We start from the raw sequence: 25,636 nt of genomic DNA on the forward strand, positions 1-25,636 counted from the left end.
TCGCAAATTCTGCAATTTCAGCACATGACAGAAAATTCCGTCAGCTGGTACGCGTACCTTACTTATTGTTGGTACTGAAAGAGTTCGTAACTTCGGTAAAATCTCGTGTGCACCTAAGAGGATGCTTGGCCAAATAGCAGATGCAATGCGCGATAAGCTAACAGAGATCGCAGAATACAAGCTAACGGTTCATATCGCATAACTTCATAGAGCGCGTACCATAGTACCAAATTTATTGAAAAATTAATAAAAAATTAAATAAATTGCTAAAAAAGAAGTCGACATTTTCGATAATGTTCTTTTTTTTAATTTGAAATTAAAATTTCAAGTAGCTGCAAACATTTCTTTATATTTCAATTGTACTCGGCAAATAGAAGCATTATTCACCTACCAGAAGCGCGAGCACCAGCGCACGCACCGTGTCGCCCGTCTCCGTCGAGATATCGGTGGCGAATTGCACCAGAGTACCAAGCAGCCTCTTGAGCTTGCCGTGTCCGGCGAAGATGCTGCTGACGCATCTGGATGCACTACTACCGGTACCGTTCGCCAGCGCGGGGCCATCGCTCTGGTCGTCTGTCCTGGACCCAGCATTGACAGCACCAGACCCTTCCTCGAGCTCGGACTTGACTGATTGCGAAAGCAAAGGGCTGTCGTTGTCCGAAGACCTGGAGCAACCGGACGCGCCCTTGTACTCCGACCGAGAACCGTTTGTTTGTTTTTGTTGGCCGTGTCTTTGGTGCTGCTGAGACGAGGGCGAGTGCGCCTCTGGTTGAACCACTTCCTCCCGCGAGGATTTCTCCCGCGGACCGGAAGATGCTGCAACGAAAATCAGTTCTGGCATCCAGGTATATCTCTCACTCAAAGATAAATTCAGTTAGCTCCCTATGTAAAGAGAAATTGTATTTATCTTTAGATTATTTATCTTTAGTTATTTTTATTATTATTATTATTATTATTTATCTTTATTGTATTTAGTTCTTTATATAGGCACTTGTCAATCAACCATAAAATATGAATTCATTAATTTTTATTTTCATACCTATTATCATTTCCTAAACGATATATAAGAGATTTCCTAAACGATATATATAAAAGATAAAAAGAGAGATATAAAAGAAGAGTATATAAGCTTTCTCTGTTCAGATTTAAAAAAATATATTACTGCTTAGATTTCTGATTCGAAATATTCTCGATAAAATCTTTGAAAGTATCATCAGAGATCTACAATATATTTCGTCAATATAAAAATCATCATTGGATAATATTTTGATCGATACTGAAGATAAAGATACTATTTCATCGCGCGACTCGAAATCCATGACTCTAACGATGGGCCATTCGATAAAGACGCGAGACAAGCTCGCGAGAAGCGCAGAGACATTATTTACACACGGCGTACACACACGCATATCTCGAAGCGGAACCGTACAATGGCTCGGAAAGGCGCGGCAGGCGTCGCCGCAAACGTCGCGCTTTATGTCGCATATCCGGGAACGTCGAGCACGGTGCACGTGGAACGGGCAGTCGGCCGCACGCACGGCGCACGCACTCTTCCGCAGAAATATGCGCTTACGCATACCCGCACGCATATCTGCGTGCGTACCTGCGTGCGTGCGTGCGTGCGTGCGTACGCCCGCGCACACGGCATGCCCGCGCGTGGATGCAACGGATAACATGCAATTACGAGCCGTGTCATCCGCCTTGTCTTGTTCCGCTGTGCGCGCGCGTTATCTCCCGTGGAACGCCCGCGGCATGCGTGGCGAAAACGACGAGGGCATGCCGAGTATGCCGATAACGAAATGTTACAGACAGTAAACCCCCGTGGCGCATTTCGCGTAACGTCGATCAACAGCAACGAGATATTCTGTCCCTCGTTGGCGGGCTCCTTCGTCGCATCCGATCGATCGATCGATCGACAGGTTGTTGACAATTTATATGAATATTTATGCTCAAGAGAGAAGCTCCTTTCGCGATGAAACAGAAAGAAGCCTAAATTCTAATTTGCCGAAAACTTCTCTATCCATTCGTTAATTACAAACATCATATGTTTAATGCACATTTATATTTAATACATTTATTCTTATATATTTTAACATGGTTTTTTTATATAACAAAATATTTTATGTGAAGATATTAAAAATATAATATATACGCCTATAAAAAAAAAAAAAAAAAAAAATGTAGAAATATTAAAAATACTGGCAACAATATGGGTAAGGTTGTTGTATTTGAAAAATGAAAATTTGTCAAAATATAATTTGTAAAATTCCTACGATGCTAATTCAAGACAATCACGATTCATAAAATTTTTAAAAATATGCCAATATGATGCGATCACAACATTAAAATCGTAATCATATTCAAAGCCAAGAGCTATCATCATAATAGCATGTCAAATTTCTGACTTTGTGGCCGTTATACCTGTACACGCGCGCCATGGCTCGTTCATAATTAAAGAACAGCCGCAGGTATCCTATAAATGTGCATTAAAACGCATATTGATACGCGATATCAATGCGCACGTTTAACGCAATTACATGTCGATGCAACAATCGATTTGTACACGAAATATTCGAATAGGTATACGAAATTCTTATGCGTTAAGACTCTTCATAAATTATATGAATGACACTTCTTGTAATCAATTATTATCTTATTGTTAGATCAAGAACGGCATATTTCTCCCAACCATCGTTAAAATAATTAATCCTCAGATTAAGCAACGTGTAATGAGATGCCGAATAATTAATGCGGAACTCGAACTTTCCGCTAGAGTAACGCACAAGGGAACCGTCAGATAAGACGGTCAATCTGTTGGCGAAAAGGTAGGAGGGACGATCCCATTAAGCTAATGCAACTGATCGCCACAAGGCATTTTTGCGTGAGTGCGTGTAAATACATAGAGCAGAGGTGTGTCTAAGGAAAGAGAGAGAGAGAGATAGCGCGGTAAATAGCGAGAGAAGGAGGAGGAGGAGGTCGACGCTACCGTGTCACTACCACCTGACGCCGGTAGCCAGTAGGTAATTACCTGTACCTGAACTCTCGACAAACTAAACTGCCTCACGGCTTACGCGATATGATGGGGAGCCTGAGTACACACAGACGCCTTTCGCCGCCTGCGTATAAAGGGCGAGGTCGTGGTTACACAGGGCGTCGTCGTGATATCCCACGTGAAAAATCTCCTCCGATGGCCTCTGGTAACCGCCAGCCGGAAGATCGCGAATGACGATTATACGTATACATATATAATAGCCGCGATAGAACGATCGACCGAGTAAAAAAAAAAAAAAAAAAAAAAAAAAAAGGATAAGAAAAATCAGAAAATATTCGTGAAAATTGCAATCGTCCTTTTGATAGGAATTGGCTATTTCGCCCTTCGAGGGTCTCTCGAAATCGTGTACGCGAGGAATATAAATCATCGTTCTACCGTGGATTTAATAATAATTTGTCACGCGCTCCTTTCCGTTATCGACCGACGAATTAATTCGCCGGTTGATAAGCGAGCAGATAGGACAGTGCTTAATTACGATCTGTAAATTCAGATCGTAACATTTGTAATAATATTATTCCATTGTAATACGCCATAAATGCGTGATAAATGTAGCCCGTTCTCTCCCCGCTGTTGTTTATTCGCTATCGATTTATTAATGTTAATGTCGTTTTCCACGCGTGACAGTTCGAAGTCAAAGTAAAATATACCAGACACAAATTTAATTAATTACTTTAGTTACTTCAAACGTTTCCTTTTTCAATGTGCATATCCAAAACGGGTTTTGGCAAATTTCATTTCGATATAATTCGTCCCGGTTTCGATTCAGAGAGATTAAATAGAATCGAGCGAGCTGATAGGACGCGGCGGTTGTCTCTCTAATGACTTTACGATACGAAATCGTTGCCATGCATCTCCGTGGTATTATGATGGCACCAATGCGGGTGCAAGCATCCATTTTTCGATCGTGATGTCTCAATGCACTGTCGATTAAGTGGGCGCACAACGCGATGAAACAGAGATTAATTATTCTCGAAACGAGAGAATTCGACTCTCTCTCTCTCTCTCTCTCTCTCTCTCTCTCTCTCTCTCTCTTTCTCTATCTCTCAGAGCCTTCCTCAGTTCGAAAATTTTGTACAGAACGTATCGACAGCACATCCCAAATAAAATTATTTTCACAATTATGCAAGAGGCGCAAATCGCATGCGAATAATACATAAACAATGCAATTATGTAAATAGATTATAATGAAGTAATTAACGAACGTGATTATTGTCATACCGCCATATTATTCCATTACTGTGGCGACGAAAATAACTGTAATATCGCTGTGTCATGTATCTGGGATGTGATTACCACGTGGAATCTTTTAATAATTAGAAAGGCTAAAAAAAAGAAATCGAAAGAATGTCAGAATGAGATGTATCCCTTGCCTTAGATAGCTCAGATATACGTGTAAATCTCTCACAGGTACGCACAGGTGCGGATGCAGGCAAATATTGTCGATATTCTTTACGGATATATCCAAGGTTAAAGACCGTCAAAAAAAAAAAAAAAAAAAAAAACGTGCGCATATGCGCGACACGCGAATGTTTAATCAGCCTCGCGCTGCGATTGCACGCGACTGTCACTCAACTTTCTCCCGCGATCATGCCGCCGAGTTCCGTGACGTATGTACGATGCAACATACGTCTTTCGCTAGTATCGCGCAAACACGCACAGACACACATATGCGCGCGTATACGTTTACTCGTATGTACAAGAATCCCGGAGAGGAGATATCTAGCTCGGATGATGGTAATGGTACTGCCGCCGCCGTAGCTGCTGTTGCTGATGTTGCTATCCCTTCGGCCAGCTGTTACTTCCTGCAGCGGTTCTCCGTCCTTCTCTCTCGCGTCCGTCGTCCCAAAGGCTTATCAGAAGAAACGGAACGCGGCGCTCCTCTCCTTTGGCGATTTCGTTTGATCGTGACGAGCATCCGCGCCGCGTCCGATATTGTCGGATACTGTCTGCCATTCTTTATTGTAATAATAGAGGCCCAAGAGGGAGTTCAAGTTAAAAACCGACGATCCGGAAAAAATACAGAGATTAGGGAGCGTGGATACAGTAACGAAAGAAATATATAAAAGATCGGGAATTAAAATTTTTATACCATCAATTTTGGAAAAATACAAAATTCATTTCTATCATTTTCGAAATAAATATAATAGAAATACGATGATCGTTAGATTATATTTATGCCACAAAATTTAAGGATGTATATAAGGGAAGGTATATATTAACTTATATATATTGCAAAAAATTTCAGATAATCGCACCCGCTATTTTTTTAGCGGAGACCCGCTTTTGTCTTCGTGACGACAGAAAATCAAAGTTTACCCATATGGGTTGGCCTTGCGGACCATATGCGCGTGCACACACACACACACACATATGTACAAACACACATATGCACAACTCGGAGTCACGTCCTCCGGTGCCGCGAGCGAACTTTCTTTGAATGTTCTACTCACAAAGATATCCGTTCATTCCCGACATCGTCTACATATTTGGACAATATGTAATTTTAGCTATAAATTTGTGTATCAGAAAAATGTAGAACTTGTGATAAGATAAATGTCATCGATTTATCGTTTATCATGAAAATTTGTTCTGTCTCGTTTATGCGGCGCTTTTAACGCTAATGTGTAATCGTTTCATTTTTATTTTTATCTGACAAATATTAAAATCGCATTCAACATTATAACAGTGCAGAAGCGTTAAATTTGAGTTATATAGAAATGGATTTTTGCGTTCGTCCTTAACGCACCAAATGATTTCTCTCTCGCGCGTCCAATTGTTTCTTATAGAAACTCCTCGTTTCACGCGGTACATATCACGACCAGACATCCCGCAAACCACGAAGAAGTTCGCCGCAAACTATTACGTCAATCAACCGCTCCTTCCCCGAATTACTTTCGGCGTACAGTTACTGACCTAAGTATTCGCGCAATTAATCGTAATACATATTAGCGGCGAGTCATATTATTTTTCGATTCAGTAAAATTTCTATTATTTCGTAGAGCTATAAGATTTTTATAAAATTCTTTAAGAAGCATATCGAAAAATCAAAAATGAGAAAAAAAAGCTAGAAAGTCAATTGTACAAAAATTCTGAAAATATGTAAATTGCAAATTTTACAAAGAAAATTTAAAGTTTTAGGTCTGTTTATGATATTTTCTTATCAAATGATACGTGCAAAATGATGACAAATGCTATAAATTATTATTAATGTCGATTCGCGTTTAAACTTCCATTAAAATGTCATCTTGATACTTATTTTATTCGTAGACACAGATCGCCGACAAAAAAAAAAAAAAAAAAAAATTTGCACGCGACCACTAATCGCGTGTCTATCGAAAGTACAACCGAAATTAGCATCCCGGATTTACGCGCCCGAGACGGGTACGCAAGGTTTCGTGTAGGGGCAAGGTGGTCTTCGTGGGCGACGTTCGACGGGAGCGCGCGAAGAGGAGCGAGATCGATAAAGCACACGTGCTCCACGACGGCTGAGAGTCCCTGGCTGGAAGTAAGTACGGTGGGACTCAGCTGTCGCCTCCTAATTGCCGGGACAATGCAACAGATGGCTTTGATCGCAATTCCACCCCTCCCCTCCCCCATCTTCTCACTCTCCTTCCGTTCTCTCACCTCCTATCTCTTTTTCTTTCGCACTCTGTACCGCTGTCTCCTCTTTCTTCCGCCGCTCATGCCGTTTTTCCTCGCATCCTTCCTCCCGCGACTTTCCTCCCCGTCGATCCGACGTCACACGCGACTCCATGTGTTCGATTTCATCTCGCAGACTAACGTGCCTTAAGAACGTCGGGATTTTATTCCGATCATTGTTCTAATCTGGTCGGTTGCACGCTTGACAGTTAACGCGTTGTTTTTGTTATAACGGTTTTTTTTTCTTAAAGTGAGATGAGAGATGTTCCTCTAAACTATATTAAAATTAACTGAAACTCTCTAATAATTCTGAATCTTTTTCTGATTTCAGTTTCCCATAAATGTTAATCAACACTAATCACACGGTTGGACCGACTCCTCTAAATATAAGATTATATAAAGAGTTCCAAGATTAAGCAAACCTCGATTACTTTTAATTTAGTTCATAAATTTTATCGTTTATGGGAACCGCGGTCATAGAGAAAATCTTATTACACATTCTAGTTAATTCAAACTAATGGTTTGTAGAGAAATGGCTCCGCGCGCGCGCCCGAGTATATTTTCATTACTGTTCCAAAAGAACGTGTCAAACATAATTAACGGAATATCATCTCAACAGAGGAGATTAACCGGCTATTCGTTAATATATTTACTCTAAGCAGAGTCGCGAGATTTCGAACCGGCAGCGTCGAGCTAATATATTCCCCGTCCAGTATTACGGGTCCTCCAGTTTTATGAAACTCGCGCGGAGGTGAAGAGACGAGAGGGAGGGAGGGGGATGGGAGGGAGGAAGGAAGGAGGAGGAGGAGATCGCGCATACGCCGGGGAAGGGCACCAGATCGTAAGCCGTATCCGGTAGGTACGTAGATAGGTCGGTACACGCGGTGTGCGGGCGACTGTCGCGAAATATACCTCGATGCGAAGCGCCGGGGATGCCCCGGCGCGGCGCGGCGCGGCGCGACGCGGCGGATATGATATCAGCCCCGAGCAGAATCCCGGTGGAAGTGTTGGACGTGCCTTATCGCGTCTGGACCAGGCAGTCAGGCGGCGCACGAACCTAACCGACACACACCGGGCCAGCCAACCAAGTTGACTGACTGCTCGCAGGAGTTTCGCCGTCATCCCTCATGGAGCATCCTCTCTCCCCCTCCTCCCCCCTCACTCACTCTCTCTCTCTCTCTCTCTCTCTCTCTTTCTCGCGGTCGTATCGCACGCATGTGTTTGTTGCATTTATGCAGCTATATGAATACCGAGGTGTGTGTACGATCTCGGCGTTAAAGTATCATCAAATGCATAAATTTTTCGATTAACATGAAATTGATTTTTTCTGCCGAAAAAATTATTGTCATATGATATATTAGAAGCTTTCCTTGCGTTGCATTTTATAAAATAATAGTTGATCAGTCGATGCCGAGTGGTGGCATCGTCTCGTCGACGCCAGATCGTAATAATTTTCAGCAGGGTTGCATCAACAAGAACTTATCGATTCTAGGATAAATAGAGAGAGAAGGAAAGAGAGAGAGAGAGAGAGAGAGAGAGAGAGAGAGAGAACCCGCGCTCGGACGTGATGACGGGGCTTTGATGTGCCAGAAGGGGCTTTTTTTCCCGAGCCTCGGTTCTCAAGTTAGCTGCGGGCTCGCCGCCCGTCTAGATAACCAGCTCGAGCTGAATGTACGATTCGAGCGCGAAAGAGCGAGCGCGCGCGGACTCGATATACGGGTACCGTCATGCAATATTCCGAACTAATGTATGACGCGCGCCCACAGCGTGGGCTCTCGCGCGGACATCGAGGCGAGGTCGTTCCTTTTAATTTTCAGTTTCGAGGATCGGGGTCAACTTCCGATGAGGCTGCTCCGGGAAAGAGCGCCGTACGGTTTATTTCCAGCGGATCAGAATCGCAGACGTATTTAAAGTATTTTTTTTTAACAATTAAATTTTTCTTTAAATCTGTCTGTGCAGGGGAGGATAATGTCTTTATATTATACAACCTTAATTAAACCAGCGAATAGCAAAAATTGCTGAAGAAAAATTATTATAAAGTTGGCACGCGTGCGTTGAACTTGCACATGATTTACGTCAATCCAGCCTGTATGAAGCGTTTATACGCAGCTTTATATATTTTAATTAAAACTTCATTAACATTTATTGTTTTTTTCTTTTGTTACTTGTGTATAAATTTTAATTAAAAACTTAATTTTCGTTAGTAAATTATAAAAGATTGGTTGTCACGTGGCATAATCTTGACTCTGGCAAGTGACAGATTGTAAGCAACAGCTTGACAGCTGACAGCTGCGCGCTAAACGGTGAAATCCGTATTAAGTTAACAGAAAAAGTGTACGTGTATAATGTACCGTGTGAGAAAGACGCGAATCTGAAATTAGATAAACTACACTTACCGCACCTGTGCGCTATACGTTATCGACGTGCTCTCGAACGAGAATCGTCGATATATATCTCGAATTAACAGAATAGCGTAACGTGCTATTCAGCTGGGCTCTACCGAGTGATTTTTTTGTTTTTTTTTTCTTTTTCTTTTTACAGGCGTGCGATAGATCAGATAGACCAGAGTGTGATCACGTTGTAAATTTTTAAACGACACGTGTCACTCCATCCCGACGAGTTATTACAACATATTGCCGACTGGAATGGAAGTGAAGGAGGTATTAACAATTCTGAACGTCACATATTCGTTGCAACGAGATACTACGAATCATTGATTGGATTGAATTATAATTAAACATGAAGTAATAACGACAATCGCTCGCGTTGATAGCGGCCGCTAAAATTTCCATTGCGATCATATTTTTGCGCTTTTTAATGCGACAAAGAAAATTTTCTGCAATAACATCTATCCACGATAATAACAACTTTCCTAATGCATCTACGTAGCTCGTGAATCAAGAGTCCCTATACTTACATTTTTTACGATGCCACGTCAAGAGTCTACCGATATTTCCACGTACATTTTGCAAAGCATGACATTACAGACTATGAGACTAGACCGCGCAGAGAAATCAATAGATCAATACAAATTGATATTTACACTTTTCGCAAACAGACCAGCTTGCTCGATCGAATATTCCTCAAGAAAGATAAAAATATTCTTCTAAGAAAAATCTCGATTGCTAAATATTCGACTATAAGTTTCTAAAAAAAAAAAAAAAAAAACAAGACATTCCATAAAGCAGAAAAAAAAATTATTTTTAATATTATATTTAAAAAGATCAAAATATACATATATAATCACTAATTAATTATAGTCGGATCGACGATATCCTTTCAAAGATGCGTATGGAAAATACAAGAGGGGCCCAAATGTTTCGGCCAAATTTTGAACAAAAAGTTTTCTATAAACGTAGGCCGAAAAATGCTTCTTTAAAAAATTAGCATCCAAAAACTTCTGAGAGATCACGGTTATTTTATACATTTTTACAAATATCAGGGAAAGTATGGGTTTTTTAACAAAAAGTATCGAAACAAAAGTTGTAGAGAATTAAATTATCTTTCAAATAAAATCACAACGATTGTAGTATGTTCCAAGAAATTTATTAAGTTTCATTTTCTTTTTATTTCATTTTCTTTTCGTTTCATTTTCTTTTTACCTTCTGTTCTTCCTTTCATCTTCCTATGGTGATTGCTTTAAACAAAGCAGAAAAATTAAACCTTTTTAGTAGAATGACCAACAAGCAAGTTAAAAATTAAAAATCAGTTAAGGCCATAACAGCCTAAACGAAGAGTATTTTAAAAAAGCTCCACCATCGATTGCCGAAAAAATACTTTTTTGTACATTTGAAACTGGTTATGTCAAAACCTATGGAACGTACTACGATTATTTTGAGCTCATTTAAAAAATAATTTAATTCTTTACAACTTTTTAAGTACCTTTTGTTAAAAAACACATATCTTACCTGATATTTCTAAAAATGTATAAATAACCGTTCAGAGGTATTAATTTTTTAAGGAAGCATTTTTCGACTCATGTTTATCAGAAACTTTTTGTTCAGAATTAAATTTCCTATAAAATTTGAGTCTGGCCGGAATATTTAGGCCCACCCCGTATACTAGTTAACTCATTATTGTTCCTCCGCATCACGCGATCGATAATATTTTTTTCAGAGAGACATAAAGGAAAGAAATATATACTCACCCTTATTCTTCGCCTTGAGATCGAGATCGACCGGTAAAGAATCGACGGTATTGGGGACGGTCGTCGGTGGATGGCAGATAATACCGGAAGATTGCGGGGCGGGGGCGGCGGTGACAACCGTTGTAACCGTTGATGGTGGATTCGCGGTGGTGATGCCGTTGATATTGGTGACGGTCGTGGTGATAGCCGTCGCGGTCGAGACGGTGGGCGTCGCGACGGTCGTAGCCGCCAACGTAGACGACGGCGACGGCTGCTGGTAGCCACAGCATTCCTTTGTCTCTTCTTTAACCTTGACCTTGTGGAGGACCGTCGTCGTCGTCGTCGTCGTCGTTGTCGCCGCTCCGCCCTCCACTTTCATGCTCGCGGGCCGTTTTCTCACCTGCGGGCGATGACTTTGGTTAAATTCTCTTAAATCGCTCCCATGTGCTGGTTTTGAAAAAACTCTGCGTTAATTAAATAATATCAATAATGATGATAAATATATAGCTAGTCTGAAAAATTTGGAAAGAAAAAAAGGAAGAAGCAAAGATAGATACACATTTTATTGGCACCATCCCTTTTGAGCAATTATTAAAATTACATATGTATGAGAATGTACAGGTAATAGCCACGCAATGAAGCGAGAAAACAAAGAAAAATAGTGAGAAAAAAAAGAAAATTTACAATAAAATAAAATACAAAATAAAGATAAATCTATATAGGCTACATTTTAATCAATTAGTTTGAAAAATCACATATTTATACAATACATATTATCTAAGATTTAAACGGCTCAAATGACAGAGATTTAAGAAGGAGAAAAAAGAAAAAAGTTGAAGAAAATGAATATTATGAATTTAATGTCTTTTTTATCCCCTTTTTATCTTCCCTCTTATTTCTTCTCTTCAAGAAGGAAATTCACCAGAATCTATTCGCACGCATCAGAAAAATATTAAAATTGAATATTAACAGCTTCTTCTACCCATAGCGGGACGTCTCCACGAGAACGTGCACCTGCTATCAACCACGTCAGGCTCGAGCCGACACGACGCGGGGAAAAACGAGCAGCGAGGGAGCCCGGGACACCCATATGCACGTCATCGCGCGCACGATTCATATTTGATTGATTCCATTTCATGAGAGCGTCGCGCCGGCCGCATGTTTCATCTACGTGCCCGGCGAGACGGGATCATCGCCGCGCATACCGATGGCCGTTTTAATGGAATGCGCAAACGGATGTTTTACAAACCAACAAAGATCCGTCACCGAAGCGCGCGCGGATATTATTGGGGATCCGCGAACGCTACCATCCATAACTGATCGCGCCCCCGATCATTTTTGACCGCACTCGGCGCGCAGCCTACAAATGGACCATCTCCGCAAAGTGTTCTCCTTCCGAAATGCAACCAATATATACCATATACGGTATCGCGAACAATTTTTCATCTATGGATTCATTGAGCGAATTTAATTTTTCGTAAAAACATTAAAAGCTTTCTTTAAACAAGAAGCTCGAAATTTTTAAAATTAAATTTTAAATCAAAATTCCATTAATGTCAATCTGAAAAAAGTCTTTCAATTGATCTAAGTTCAAGAGAGAATGTCGGGAAAAGCAGTTTAAAGTAGAAATTTAATACCTAATAGATCTGTGTAATAATTTTGTTGAAATTTCAGAGACAATTTGACAAATTAATTTTATATCAATTTGAAAAATATATATATTAAATATTTTATATTTATTTAAATTATTTAAATTTTTATAATGCACATGAATATTAAACAAACAAAGAGGCTCAAATACAGAATAATACTTTTTAATTACCGAATGAGATAAATGCTAAATGTCTAAACTTATTATTTTACAGATAAGCATTAGTTTCGCGAAGCAGATAATTAATTATTAAATAAAAAGATCGATATTCTGTAAAAATACGAGACATTAAACAAGCTGACGTTTGTCGTCAAAATATTTTACTTTTTTAATCGATAGTCGAATAATATTCATTCTAAAAACAATGTACGGGTACCCGCGAACCCGTATGTAACGAGCGAGTATACCCGGATACTCTATTTTGCATCCAAATGCTGCTCTTCGTGTGTCTAGAGCAATCTTTCTTACCACCGGGACAAGTTGCAAACAGCGTCGTAAACATTATGAAGATTTACACATCGGCCTAACAGGTGGTCAATTCGCAGTGCAATGCTGCGTCGCGTAAGCGTCTTCCGTTTTCTACAACAACACGCGTATTTAACTTCCTTCCTCGCGCTTCCTCTTCTTTATCTCGTGCTTACGCTGCAAGATCTCGTTTCATATTTATTACGGTAATCGCATCGCCGAGACTTTTACGAGCGCGCCGACAGCGTATGTACGACGGCATTAAAAGTAACCGAACACGTTCGCGATTCTTTTTTTTCACAATCCCGCGGGAATAAATGTAATGTATGAATAAATTATCCCGCGAATTGCCATAATTTTATATCCCGCTAAATTGTATTATATACTTTGCATGGTACGAGATGGATTTTTTATTAATGAGAGAATCTTTTCATACGCGAAAATATGAATTTAATAATTTTATTCCATTTTTATATACTAAATATTGCAGGTATTATCTTAAATTAAATCCAAAATAATTGTAGCGCTATCTCTTTAAGACTTTATTTAATTAATATTAATATATAACAGACAGTTCATTTCACTTTGCACATATTAAATTCTGCATGTGAATCTTAAATAAGACTAATATATTTCTTACGCGCGTAATATTATACACCGAATGCTACAGCAATTATTATTCCCAGCATAGTCATACGCATCGCTTCTACTACATTGTGCCGTTCGGTGACCAAAGACAAAAAACATGTCACCGGAAACAGCATGGTTATAACGAAATTGGTGCCCGTTGAAGGGAATAATCATAACGAACAATTCCCTGCCTCCTCCATCGGATAGCGTTGCGCCATTTTTGCCGACTCTATACTTGATTATATTGTAGTAATCGACTTCTCTCTCTTACATGCAGTTCATTCCGCGTGTATACACAAAAATCGGTTTATTTTTTGCCAGGAAAAACATTTATGAATAGAGAAGACCTCTCACTGCTTAATCGATAGATTTTAAGTGAACAAAAAAATTAGAAAAATAAAAATTGTTTATATAATATCAAATCTCTCCGAAACATTTAATCGATGACAGCAAACTGGCAAAAAAGTGTGGAATCGACTAGATTCATGCAATTATATCTTTAATTTATGAAAAAGAAGTTAGAGAGATATGAAGACCTGTGATCGAGCGATTTGTAATCGCGTTTGTACGAATCCGATTTGGAACCGTGCGATTTGCATAAGCTCTGCGATATTTTCGGTTCGACCGCGGGAAAAATTACACGTTGGGGAAAATTAAATGGCACGAATGCGGAAACGCGAGTAATCTTTAAGATCCACGTGGCGCACCACCGCGCCGTTCCTACCGGATGGAATTTTATTTTATTGACGCGCGCACACACACACACACACACACACACACACACACACACACACATCTGTGGCAGCAGGCTGCCTTCGGTGCCACATGGTCCCGTTATTAACGTGAAATGCAAACGAGCCCTTCGCTGCGTCCAAGAAACGGCCGCTCGGATGACTCGCTATAATTTTTCGCGCGAAATTGCCATCGCCAAATGTGCCGTCGAGTTTTAACGTGCTCGTAATTGCACCGGGAAATTCGACGCGAGTCTTCGTTCGGTTTCCGGCGTATCGCCGAACGATAGGGTCTGCGCTGGTAATAATTGTTCCTATCGCATTTCGTTTAATTAAGACGAACCGGAGCGAGCTCGCTGTACGTAACGTGATTAATTAAAATTCTCGTAATTTTTATGTCGACAGAGAGAGAGAGAGAGAGAGAGAGAGAGATTAATCGAATCATTTAATTTCATGTGAGTTGTTATGGCAAAAAAATCTATGCAACGGTAAATTTTATGCAACGATGAATTTTATGAAGCTTCGAGATGATCTTTCATAAAATGATTCTCATTATAAGAAAAATCTTGCAATTTTTAATTTCTTTTAAAATTTGTCACGCAATTATAACGCAACCTAAAACGGATCAACGAATCATCATCGTTAATTACTAAACTATTTCCGGACGAATCAATGGAAATGCCGCTGTGATTACCGTCACGGTAATAAAAGCGTCAACAGCCCATATTCCGGTCACGTAACAACGCTCTCCGATTCTTCTACGGTCGTTCATCAATCAAACCACCCCTGTATTCCGTGCGAACGATGGAAAAAGGTTGCGCTACGCAGTTTCGGCGGATTTACGCACGACACAATCTGCGGTCGCGGACGTGTCGATCTTTATTGTGACAGATGGTCGCAATAATTTTAATTGCCGCTTTCTTCTGTTGTTACAGTTGTCCGCGAGCCGTTCGCTACACATGCGCAAGTGTTGCAGTATTTGCGATCTTCTGTTAATCTCCCATGAGAGACACGTTATAATCTTGACGAATAGAATCCGCCCGTTAATTAATTAAGAGAAGTAACCCTACTTAACAATGGCCTAGATATTTTAATTACGACATCACATAAACACACTAGATTAATAATGAAGATTACTATATATTATATAATTTTGTTTAAAATTAATTTCCTTGCTATATGTTATATATTATGCATGTAATGCATTAAAAAAAAATTGAATTAAAATATAAATTTGCATATTTACAAAAAAAAAAGTTTTGTAAAACGCTTGCATTTGTTGAAATTCAGAGCAAATGACAAAGTGAGAAACGCCGTTTTCTGCTGCACAATCTCGCATTAAAAAAAAAAAAAAAAAAAAAAAATTTATGCAAATCTTAAAAGATCGCACAATTAATTCGGTTGCGAGATTTTTCAAAACCGTGTGTTTTGAAACATAAAAGGTACCTTTAACGCGCAGATGCATCGTTTAATTGCCTGGTTCAACGCTGCAAATAATTTGATTTTTACTATTTGTTTGTGTAAAAGGGTATTTATTTTTCCTTCATTTGTAGCGCCGTCATGCAGCTGTCCGTTACACAAGATGCAGTTAGATGCGAAATGTAATTGAAAGTCGGTTATTACAAAGTTTACATCGCAATATAATGCTGACACGCGCGCAAATTCAATCGATTGTACTTACAAAACAATATTTTTCAATATTAAAGTTTTTTTTTTTTTTTTTTATACAAGGATAATTAAATCTCCTTCCATTGGATTCTCGATTTCACGTTCATTTGAAAATGAATCGAAATGAGATGTCGGACGTTAAACAGCAGCGACACACAATTCGAGCGCGCATCCATATGTCGCGAGCATTTTCGTAGACTTCGCAGTTAGTTTTCGCGCGTCGCGCGATGTTGAGAGAGAAACGCAATTAATTCGGATGTCACCTGCGATCGATCGCTACCGTGAGAGGAGAGCCTGTCCCTCCCCTATCCCTCCTACCGCTCTCCGGCTAATCATCCCGTCGCGTCGTTAAGGTGAGCTTTGGCCCCGATTTGCCGGAGACGCGCGTCTCTCTCCGGCAATTCGTTAAGACGCTTAGTTAAGCAAACAAGAACGATGCCGCTACGCGAAGTGATATACGTGCCGCGGCAGAAAATCCGCGGCTTTCCCGCACGTAATTGCGCGCAGCTGTGGTTACACGCGCGGATCTAAAAGCTTCCCTCGCCTCCCCTCCCCCCCCCTCTCCCCTCTCCCCTCTCCCCTCCGCGAGAAAGTGCGCGCGATACTCGCGAATTGTTGCATTAGCGCGCGATCCTCGTCGAGGATCGGCGATGCCACTCTCGTCGACTTTTTTCCATTCCTCGTTCACGTAAAACATGTCATGTCGACGATCGTGAAAGGAGAGAGGGAGATGACGGCGCGGTGAATTGCAAATATGTATAATGTCGGCGCGCCAAATTAATTTTATTAATTATACTTGCAATTGATATAATTATAAACGGCGTTTATTGTCGCGAATAATATTACCTAACAGCTCGTGGTAGGCCGAGTTTAATTGATTATATTTATTACTCTATAATTGCAACGGTAACAAGAGCGAGGGGGAGCACTCCCTCCACCCTCCTCTTTTCGTCCCTGCAGAGATATTTTCCACGATTCTAGAATCGTTTCGCGATTTTCGAAATAAAGTGGAAGATTCACTGACGAATGACTCTATCAAACGTTTCGCCGAATTCGCTCCACTTTCAACGGCGGCGCAAGAAGGAAGAAAAAAGTATATACCGAATAGGCCAGCGCAGCCGGTGGATAAAAAGCGGCGTGGATGAAAGAGAGAGCGAGAGAAAGATATATAAATAGAGAGATGAAGATAGATAGATTTAGTTAAGAGAGAAAAAGGATTTCAAAGAGGGAAGTCGTTTACTGAGATGATCTATATCGATTGCCATCTCTCTTTTTTACTTTATCCCATCGGATTTTTACAAGCGATTTACATATTTAATTATAATTATTTTCATTCACGTCGCATGTACGATTTTCAGATGACATGGAAATCGCATATAAAAAATTAATAGAAAGAGAGAGAGAGAGTAATTCGATTCGCAATTTCGCATAGAATGTAATGGGCATCTTTCCATCGCGTAAAAACATCCGGCGTGAAGGAAAAAGACAGATGCACAAAACAGAAGGGAAAAGCTCGAAGAGAGGCGAATAATCGTGGATCGATCGCGGTCCGCGTTTTTCAAGGAAACGACTTTGGCGTCTCTCGCGGCAGAGAGACTCGGGCTTATGTTTATACATATGTCCCGCACATGGTACGGTGCCCCCGAAGAGGAGGAGAGAGAGAGAGAGAGAGAGAGAGGGAAGGGGGCGAGGGCGTGGAAAGAGAGACGTACTCTCTCTCTCTCTCTCTCTCTCTCTCTCTCTCTCTCTCTGAAATTTCCAATATTAGAACGGCCAGGCGCGAGAGGCAGGCCAGATGTCTACCGTACTGACTGTCGAGAGCGCGGGCGCGCGACGTGCGTTTAGCATGGTTTCATTACAAAAATGTCACGCACAGAGCCGCGTCGCGCCGTCGTCGACCTCTCTCGACGATGCGTTCCCTCACTCGCTCATCTTCCCCGCTCTCCCCCCCCCCCCCATCACTCTCTCTCTCTCACTCTCTCTCTCTCTCTCTCTCTCTCTCTTTCTTTCTACCCTTTCTGTCATCGTCGTCCTCGCGACGCGGATGACACGATCTTAAGACGACGGCTGTCGTTAATCAACCGCGATTCGATAGATGGAACATGATCGAAGGGTGGGAATTTTTAAGATCGAGATAGTCGATTAAATGATCCATTGATAATCCGATCAGGTTCATATCCCATTTGTGTCAAATCATCTACGTAAATACGGCCAAGTTGGAATATCGGGACGATATTTGGTAATTTAATTTCAACAACAATCAGAATAAATTGTTTACGTCGTCGAGAGCAGAAGGCTGCTACAACTTAGGTACTTTTGCAATCTTCATTTTCTATTTTCGTTCCCGTGACAGAATGCAAGCGGCCGATCGGCTTCGTGAATTAAAAAGTTTGCGATAAACAAAGAGAGAGAGAGAGAGAGAGAGAGAGAGAGAGAGAGAGAGAGAGAGAGAGATGAACGAAACGGTAAATATTTCGCTCTTTGGAGCCGACGTTTGAAACCGTTACATCGTTAATGGTATCGAAGCTTTACTTGGCGAAGGTTCTGCTTGGTTTCATTACAAAGATGTCATGCGCAGGTACGTCGCAGTTATACCCGCTTTTGACGTCCCGCTTGCGTTGTATACACACTTGGCGTTAAACCGGAACGGCCGGGGAACGCCGGGGAAATTATGAAATGCTAAAACGGAAACGAATTTCGCGACGCCGAATATTGTTCCGATATTCGCAATTAACTCTTTTATCTGCGCGCGCGACGCACAATGTATACCCGGAACAATCGCGCGCGAACGATAATAATTCCCGTGGTACTCGAAAATACTGGTAACTTTTCCAAGGGAGCTCGACATATCGCGCCCACCTAATTCCGCGGCGCGAACGAAAAATCTGCGCTTTCAATTAACGAAACGATTTGTCCCATTTATAGTATATCGGGTTAATCGGGTACAAACGCGTTAAGCGGATGAATTTTTTTTTTTTTTTTTTTTTTTTTTTTCATCGAATTAACGAGAAGATAATCGAGGACGTTGTCATCGCGGATAATTAATTACTATCGCGCCTCCGGTTCATCAACGTTTCGCGTCTCGTCTCTCTGTATCCGTACAGTTTTATCTTTTAAACAGACTATCTCGCGGTTAAGACACTAACTGACAATGAGATCTACGACTAATGTTTTCGCACCGGATTACATGCAGTATTATATGATTATTTATGCTTACATAAATGCATGCGAGGATTAATCATTTATATCTTGTTTTAAAAAATTGTAAAAAGATAGTGAATTTTAAATAAAACAAAATTAATATACAAAAATATTTCTCTCAAAAATTGATTCATAATAAAGATATTAAATTATTTTCGAACAAAACATTATTAAACCGATCAAAGAGACCATGTCATCCAATGCTAACAATAACAATCAACAAATTCCAGTATGCGTATAATTGTACGTCATTTCTCGCTGATAATTAAGCCCAAATTTCGGGCAAATTCGGTTTCATAGCCGTCATAGCCATATCGCAAATACGAATTCGTGGTTTTATGATGGTTTTACTTACATTTATTGTACATTTTATAATACAAGAAATTTACACAATAATAAATTTTATTATTTGCACTTCCAATATATCCTTAATTTGAAAAGTTACAATTTGAAAAAAAGAAAAAGAAATTATTATTGCTATTATTTTTTGTAAAACTTGTATAATTATTATATTTTTAAATCAATTTAAATACGTCATGTATATTCATAATTTTTACATTCATAAAGAGAGAGAAAGAGTGAAAAGGGGAGAGAGAGAGAAGGAATTATATTTAAAAAAAAAAAAAAAAATGTGTGTGCGATTCTAAATTTAAAAAAAAATATAAAAGCGAAAGAAATTTTATTCGCTATATATTTAATATATATTTAAATTATATAATATATTTTATAATATTTGTAATTATATCGCGTTTCGCTTTTTCTAATCTATTCATCCATGTGAATGACGCAACAATCGATCGATCGATACTTAATATATCCATGAAAATATCGGATGGCGTTCGCAGGTGCGCCAATATGCGGCCGGTTCGTCAGTGTCAGTGAAAATTGTCGGACACGTGGTTAAACTACGCGGGAGCTGTTAAACGTTTAGGTGCGCGAGAATAGGTAGCAACGATACAATTGCCGGAATTTCTATAGACCAGTGAGATATGAATCTATTTCGCCATTGCGAATCGTGCAACCGATCTCCACGATACACGAAGCGAGTCAATTATCCGCGGATTATAAAATCGGAGAAAAGAAGAAATACTCGATTTCCTGCGATTATATTTCCTGTTGGCCCTGTCTCTTTATAGATATCAATGTTATCTCGTTTCCGAAAGGATCTAATAATCGTATTGTAATTACCGCGTGATTTTTCTCTATTTCGGCTTTCTGTATAACCCTTTAGAGAGCTAGTTTTATTAGCAATCCGGAATTTCTCTCACGAGAGAAATCATCAGCTCGCAGAACTTATGTGCCACCGTAAGCACGCACTAATTACATGCTATATCCGGAAAGAGCAACTCACGGATGGTGTACGGTGCGCATCGCAACGTAACCAAAGGTAACCGGCGAGAGAGACTGGAAGGTACCGGGGGAGAACGAGCGGTGGCCCGGGTCTCTCCCCGGTCGTAACTCTTGATTCTCTTTGAAGCGCGGAAGCTGCCCGCAACACCTGACTGACTCGACGGACGCGTATATGGCAGGTCGAGCGGAGCAGCAGCGGCAGACAGAGCTCACCGGGGGTGAGTGAGGAGGGGTGAGACGACGGGCAAAAGCGGAAGGCAACCACCACCGGCGTGGGCTGCGAGAGAGCGAGAGAGAGAGAGAGAACGAGTGCGCGAGAAAGCTAAAGGGAGGCAGAAAGAGAAAGATTAATAATATAGGAAAGCCAAAGCCACGCCGCAGCCCCTGACAAGCTTTCCTCCGCCTCTCTTCTGTTGCCAACAGTTAATCGATATACAGTATTTCCTCGTTAAAAGAAAGAAACTTTTCGCTTCATTAACAGAAAGAAAATCATCCCCTCCTCCCACCCCCTTCATTCCTCCCCAATCTCTCGAGTGAGCAGGTCTCGAGTCTTATCTAAACATGTGGCCAACATTTATCAGCTGGAAATCATTCACAAAAATAACTTATTAAATAACATAAAATAGAAAATATTTAGATTTGTTCTCTTTATGTGAAAATAATTTTAATAAATAGCTGAGATTTTCCTTATTAACATCAAACATGGCCTTGTTCGAATAATTTTTAATTTTTAGACGTATAACAGTATTTATTGGCTCGATTTTTCTTTTTTTTTTTTTTCTCCATAATAAACACAACTGTTTCTATTATACAATTTCTAACCTGCGCAAGAACATATATGGAATAAAATTTATTATAATTTATAATAACTTGACAGAGAAATGTTTAAAATATATAAATATGATGTATACACCTCGACACCTGGATATCTCGGTTCGAATAGCGTGTGTAAAGCAAAAATGAGAGACTAAGAACGGAATACGAAAAAGAATAGGAGCAAACAATTTTTTTTCGGCATTAAACAAAATTAGAGCGCTACCAGATGACGGCCACGTACTCAGATAAAACTGAGGAAGAAAATCTTCTTTTCCTTGATAAAGCGCCAAGTCTTTCTGTTAACGAGTAAAGTAATCTATTTAAGATGATAGCGAATAAGAGAGAAGGAGAGAATATATACAAGATGAAAATTATTACATAATATATGCATAGATTATTTATATATATAAGTGTATAGTTTAGAATTCCATTGAGATTTATATACACCTTTACTTATTGTTAGACTTTCTCGTATCTCAATTTCAACTATTGCCGCTGATAGACTATAGAAAATTTTTATGATACGTCAACATAAAGTTTTAGGAAATCACCTTGTCAGTTTCTTTCTCGCACGCGTGTCTTAGTTCTCCACCTTTATTTAGCATCCTCCCTATAATTCGCCAAACATTCACGGCGGAAATACGTATAATCGGCGATAATTTCCAGGTGCCTTCTTCGATCTTTAGCAGAATCTCGATGCGTTGTTGCATTAAGGTGGCGGATTGCTTATGCTTCTCACGATTGGCTAACATTGCGAATCGCATCGATACTTATCTTTACGGAAGTTTATTGTGTCTATAACGTCCCCGAAATTTTTTTTGCTGTAGAAATACGATTATAAAATCGCGTTATGCGTGTCAAAATTGTCAAAATCGTATGTCGATTTATATATTGTATATATGTATATTCTAATTAAAAATTTGATGAATGCCGAACGATAACTGATTGATTTCGTTTATCCTTATTTCCATTTTTTATTTTTATCTTCTCATTTTAATCTAATTCGTTCTTACGAGACAACTACTTGATCCGAATAGAAACATACAAAAAAGAAGCTATAAACACACGAATCATCCGAGAGAAGAGTGGCTCGTTCTTATTCTCGACTCGCTTTCGCTTTCAACGAGACACTGAAAAAAATTTATGGGACAATTTTCAGAAAGTACACGAGTAGTATGCAGCTTCATGACACAAGGAGAGATTTTTAATTACGATATCAAACAAGATAATATTCCGATCGCACCATAATTTCATGTAATTGTTACATAATTCTAATAATGATACTGGATATTTTCCAGCAAATTACGCAGATGACACAGTGTAACATACAGTATCCACACGATTGGCTATCAAGTAAAGAATTTTAAATTCCTTTATTTGATAGCCAATCATGTAATATTGTATGTTACACTGTATCATCCGTGTAACATTCTGGAAAACATCCACTCTCTCTCTCTCTCTTGTTACTTTTTGGTAAAATATATTAAGTTTTATTTTATACATATATAAAATATATATAATAGCTGCGTGTGTGATGATATATATAAATTGGGGCTTGGATGGAACAACAACTCGCCATTTGTACAGTATAAATGACGAGATATCGAAGGGGGAGGGGGGGGAGTGAAGGGGAATGGGAGGGGAGCGTGCCGCGCGATATACGCGCGGGGGATGAGAGCGCGAAGATCGACAAGCGCGGCTCGCGCCAGCGTTGCGGAAGCGCGCTGCGAATTCGAAACCCGCCGCGTGCTTCCGCCACGGTTAATCGCGACGTGCGCTCGGGAACCGATTATTGGCAAACACCGTGCGAAAGGATGCACCTGACAGGGGGTTTTCGTCGCGCGCGCTTGTTCGGTCCTTATCTCCGCGGCTCCCCGTCGAAGAAAACTCAAAGTTCCCTCCGGTAGTCCTTGCCCCGCGGCGATTCATCCACTTTTCCCTCTTCTCTCTCTCTCTCTCTCTCTCTCTCCTCCCCGCCCCCCCATTCCTCGTCGCGATTATATACGTACTCTTCGCTCTTCGATGGCTCGATTCTCCGATGTGTTCGACAGGGTAAATTCTCCCGACGATATATAATTCGCGACAGCTTGGTGTTGATATCGCGAGCGATTATCTCTCACGACTCGATTACGATTCGATCGATCGAAACGGGTATTTTTCTTTTTCGCGAAAAATATAGCATATTAAGATAATACAGTATTGCCTCATTAACCGAAAGGTATCGATTGTTTTCTGTTAATGAAGCACGGCTTATCTTCCAAAATACCTATCTATGTCATAAATCTTCCCGGCGCCTCGTCGAGAGCGAGAGCGCGAATTGAATAAGAGAATAAGAACAAATGAGAGAGAATAAGAGCGAGTATTTTTCGGTATCAAAGCTAGAACGCTGCCAGATGTCGGCCAGATGTTCAGGTGAGGTTCGACACTTGCTCGCGCAAAAAAAAAAAAAAAAAAGGAAGAAAGAGGTGGGGAGAGGAAACGCGAGATAATTTTCTTTCTATTAATTGAAGCAAAAAGTCTTTCTGTAACAGGGAAATACTGTACTCGAAAGATGTTCTTTAGTTGGAGTAATCCTGGTAAACTATTATATTTGATAAGTCTCTTTCAATCCAGATATGAAAAGGATTAACAAATTGTGCGATTTTCTATTTTTACATAGTGTGTGCAAAACGATAACGTAGTTGCGTGGTTTCACGTATCGAATCAATGAAAAATTGATTTGTATACGACTGGAAAGGTCAAGATACGATATTTCGAATTAATAGCAGAATTGATCGATATAATAGCATCGTGCAGCGGTAGAGCTCTTTTGGTAAAAGTTGCAACATGGTCGTAATGTTACAATGACGGCTGAAATGACAGTAGAGTTTTGTGCGATGCACGCGATTTCCTAGTTATCACGTTCTCCCCAATAGTGGGAAGCCCCATAGCTTTGTAACGCGAGCTTTATGTGGTCACACACGTGTGGTTATACCTGTCATTTTCATTACTTCAATATTCAAGTCTACATTTCGAAGAATTACATGTCGTTTCTCATAGGAAAAGACGTTCTGTCAAATGATTATTTCTTATATCGTAAAAATCATGCATATTAATATGTCCACGATACACAAAGCCTCATGCTAGTCATTTATAATATTGTCTTACGTGTGTATAAGACTTGTCTAAAGGAAGCAAATATGTATACGCAATTCATTTTATAAACATAAAGTTATTAATATCATAAATATAATCCTCTCTCTTATTCTTATTCATAAAAAATTATGTTATATATTTTTTATATAAAGTTAATAAAAAAAAGATAATATAAAATGAATAATATAAAAAAAATAATATAAAATAAGAAAATTATTTATAATTCACAATTATTGTAACGTGATGATTAAGAGAAATATTTTCTTATAAAAAGATAGAGAGAGAGAGAGAATACATAGAGATAAATTAAAATATTTTACTTATTCACCCTTGATTCAAAAAATTGTTTTTAAATCGTCCAAGATATTGCACACATCGCAATCTTAATTCTTTTGTCGCTTTATAAATATCTTCGTCGCAAAATAATTATCACGGATGCTAAAAAGGAAGATTGCCCGAGAGAACTCGAGTGACAGAAAACTGTAGCAGATTCTCACCTTCCGCCTGTTTTTTTGTTTTTTTTTTTTTCTCCCCGTGATCGATGCTCACGCGGCGTGTCAGATTAAACCGTAAAAAAAATCCAGGGAAGGCAGCGGCCTGTCGATCAGTCACAATTTTCGCACAACGATCGCGGATTTTCACGAGCGCCGTAGGTGCACTCGCGAGAGAGATGCATCGACGATGCGCCTCATCATACGAAGATGCACGCTTCTCGTGCCACGCTTATTCGCGGCCTTTCGGTCTCGAGAGATAAGCGCGCGCGTCCCGCGCGTTAGATCGAACGCGTTCTAAAAAAAAAAAACAATTCGCCGACGATTCTCGACGCGAAGATGAAAGAGGAAATTCCGAGACGCGCGAGTACGAAAAGGAATTTTCAAAATACATGGAGATAAGGAAAATTTTCAAACCAGAACAACGAGAAATGCGCGAATGATAAATAAAAGAAAAATATCGTAACAGGATCGGGAGGATGTGAGAAAAAATTAAGTTTATTGAATAAACGCGAAGGATACGAAGGATTGATACTGGAACGATAACGAGCAAGGATGAAGAGCGAGTTTCGAGCGGCGCGAACGAGCGCGACGCACGAACGGCGGTCGACGGCCAACTGAGAGTCTCGCTGGAGAACCGAAAGGACGACGCCAGGCGGGCGGCCAACTAGCTGGTGGTGG

The 25,636-nt window shown here is 40.0% G+C and overlaps 1 protein-coding gene across 1 annotated transcript; it reads right to left on the reverse strand.

Annotated features, from left to right (window-relative positions):
- Positions 1 to 379: 379 nt before the first annotated feature.
- Positions 380 to 25,636, reverse strand: LOC138937832 (mucin-13-like). Its single transcript, XM_070304471.1, has 3 exons — positions 24,962 to 25,636; positions 10,839 to 11,217; positions 380 to 816 (listed from the first exon to the last, which is right to left on the reverse strand). Exons 2-3 carry the CDS (start codon positions 11,194 to 11,196, stop codon positions 380 to 382), a joined length of 795 nt encoding a protein of 264 aa, XP_070160572.1. The 5' UTR covers positions 11,197 to 11,217; positions 24,962 to 25,636.

This window comes from Polyergus mexicanus, unplaced genomic scaffold, assembly GCF_030449975.1.
Source record: "Polyergus mexicanus isolate NDT 795.1 unplaced genomic scaffold, iyPolMexi1.0 SCAF_11, whole genome shotgun sequence".
In the NCBI taxonomy this organism is placed as follows: Eukaryota; Metazoa; Arthropoda; class Insecta; order Hymenoptera; family Formicidae; genus Polyergus; species Polyergus mexicanus.